Source organism: Trichechus manatus, unplaced genomic scaffold (genome assembly GCF_000243295.1).
Source record: "Trichechus manatus latirostris isolate Lorelei unplaced genomic scaffold, TriManLat1.0 scaffold00033, whole genome shotgun sequence".
NCBI classification, from domain to species: domain Eukaryota; kingdom Metazoa; phylum Chordata; class Mammalia; order Sirenia; family Trichechidae; genus Trichechus; species Trichechus manatus.
Genome location: NW_004443969.1, coordinates 15454165 through 15454874, shown reverse-complemented (window position 1 = coordinate 15454874; position 710 = coordinate 15454165). Strand labels below are relative to the sequence as shown.

The 710-nt window shown below is 34.8% G+C and overlaps 1 protein-coding gene across 1 annotated transcript in view; it reads left to right on the top strand.

Annotated features, from left to right (window-relative positions):
• Window positions 1-710, top strand: part of LRP1B (LDL receptor related protein 1B) — a 1771065-nt gene that overhangs the window by 1447182 nt on the left and 323173 nt on the right. The window contains exon 46 of the mRNA XM_004375116.1: window positions 492-611. Coding sequence (XP_004375173.1) covers window positions 492-611 — 120 coding nt within the window. The remainder of the gene's footprint in view (window positions 1-491; window positions 612-710) is intronic.

Here is a 710-nt window from a genome sequence, read left to right as displayed (position 1 = left end):
ATATGTTTGTTTCTGTGCAACTTGACATAAGTGCCAGAAGCAGTAATGTGGGTATAATTTGAAGAGATCTCAAAGTATGAAACACTGAAGTTAAAACACTAAGTCAAAAAGGGTCATTACTGAGTGAACTACTCTTTGATAATACATGAATATTCCAATCCAGGGTTTAGCTACTGCACAGCACTTGTTTTATAGATCACAAATTACTGTACTGTATGCAAATAACGCACAACTTCTACCTTTGTTTGCTAACCGCGCCCTCCTCTGGTGAGGTATTTTTGTAAGCGCAGTATGCTAATTTTTTTTACAGCAACATGTAAAAAAATTGGCATAGTGGTGCTTATTAAAATATTATGCTAGCAAACAAATGTAGAAGGCGCAAGTCATTTACGTAAAAATACGGTATGAATGCACTCTCATCTGTTATTTTCTTTCTTGTGAAAATATTTTTATAAGACCTCCAATTATGCATTTCTACTTTTACTTATAAGAAAACAGAAGCTGTCGAAAAGGTTTCAAGTCCTGCTACGATCGTCGTTGCATTCCTCATGGCAAGTTATGTGATGGTGAAAATGACTGTGGAGACAATTCTGATGAATTAGATTGCAAAGGTAAATATATGTTGCATCAGCGTAGGACTATTATTATTCTAAGTGTTTCCTGAATTTTTACCAAATTGTGTTCCTAAGAGCGCTATGATTTTACCCTTA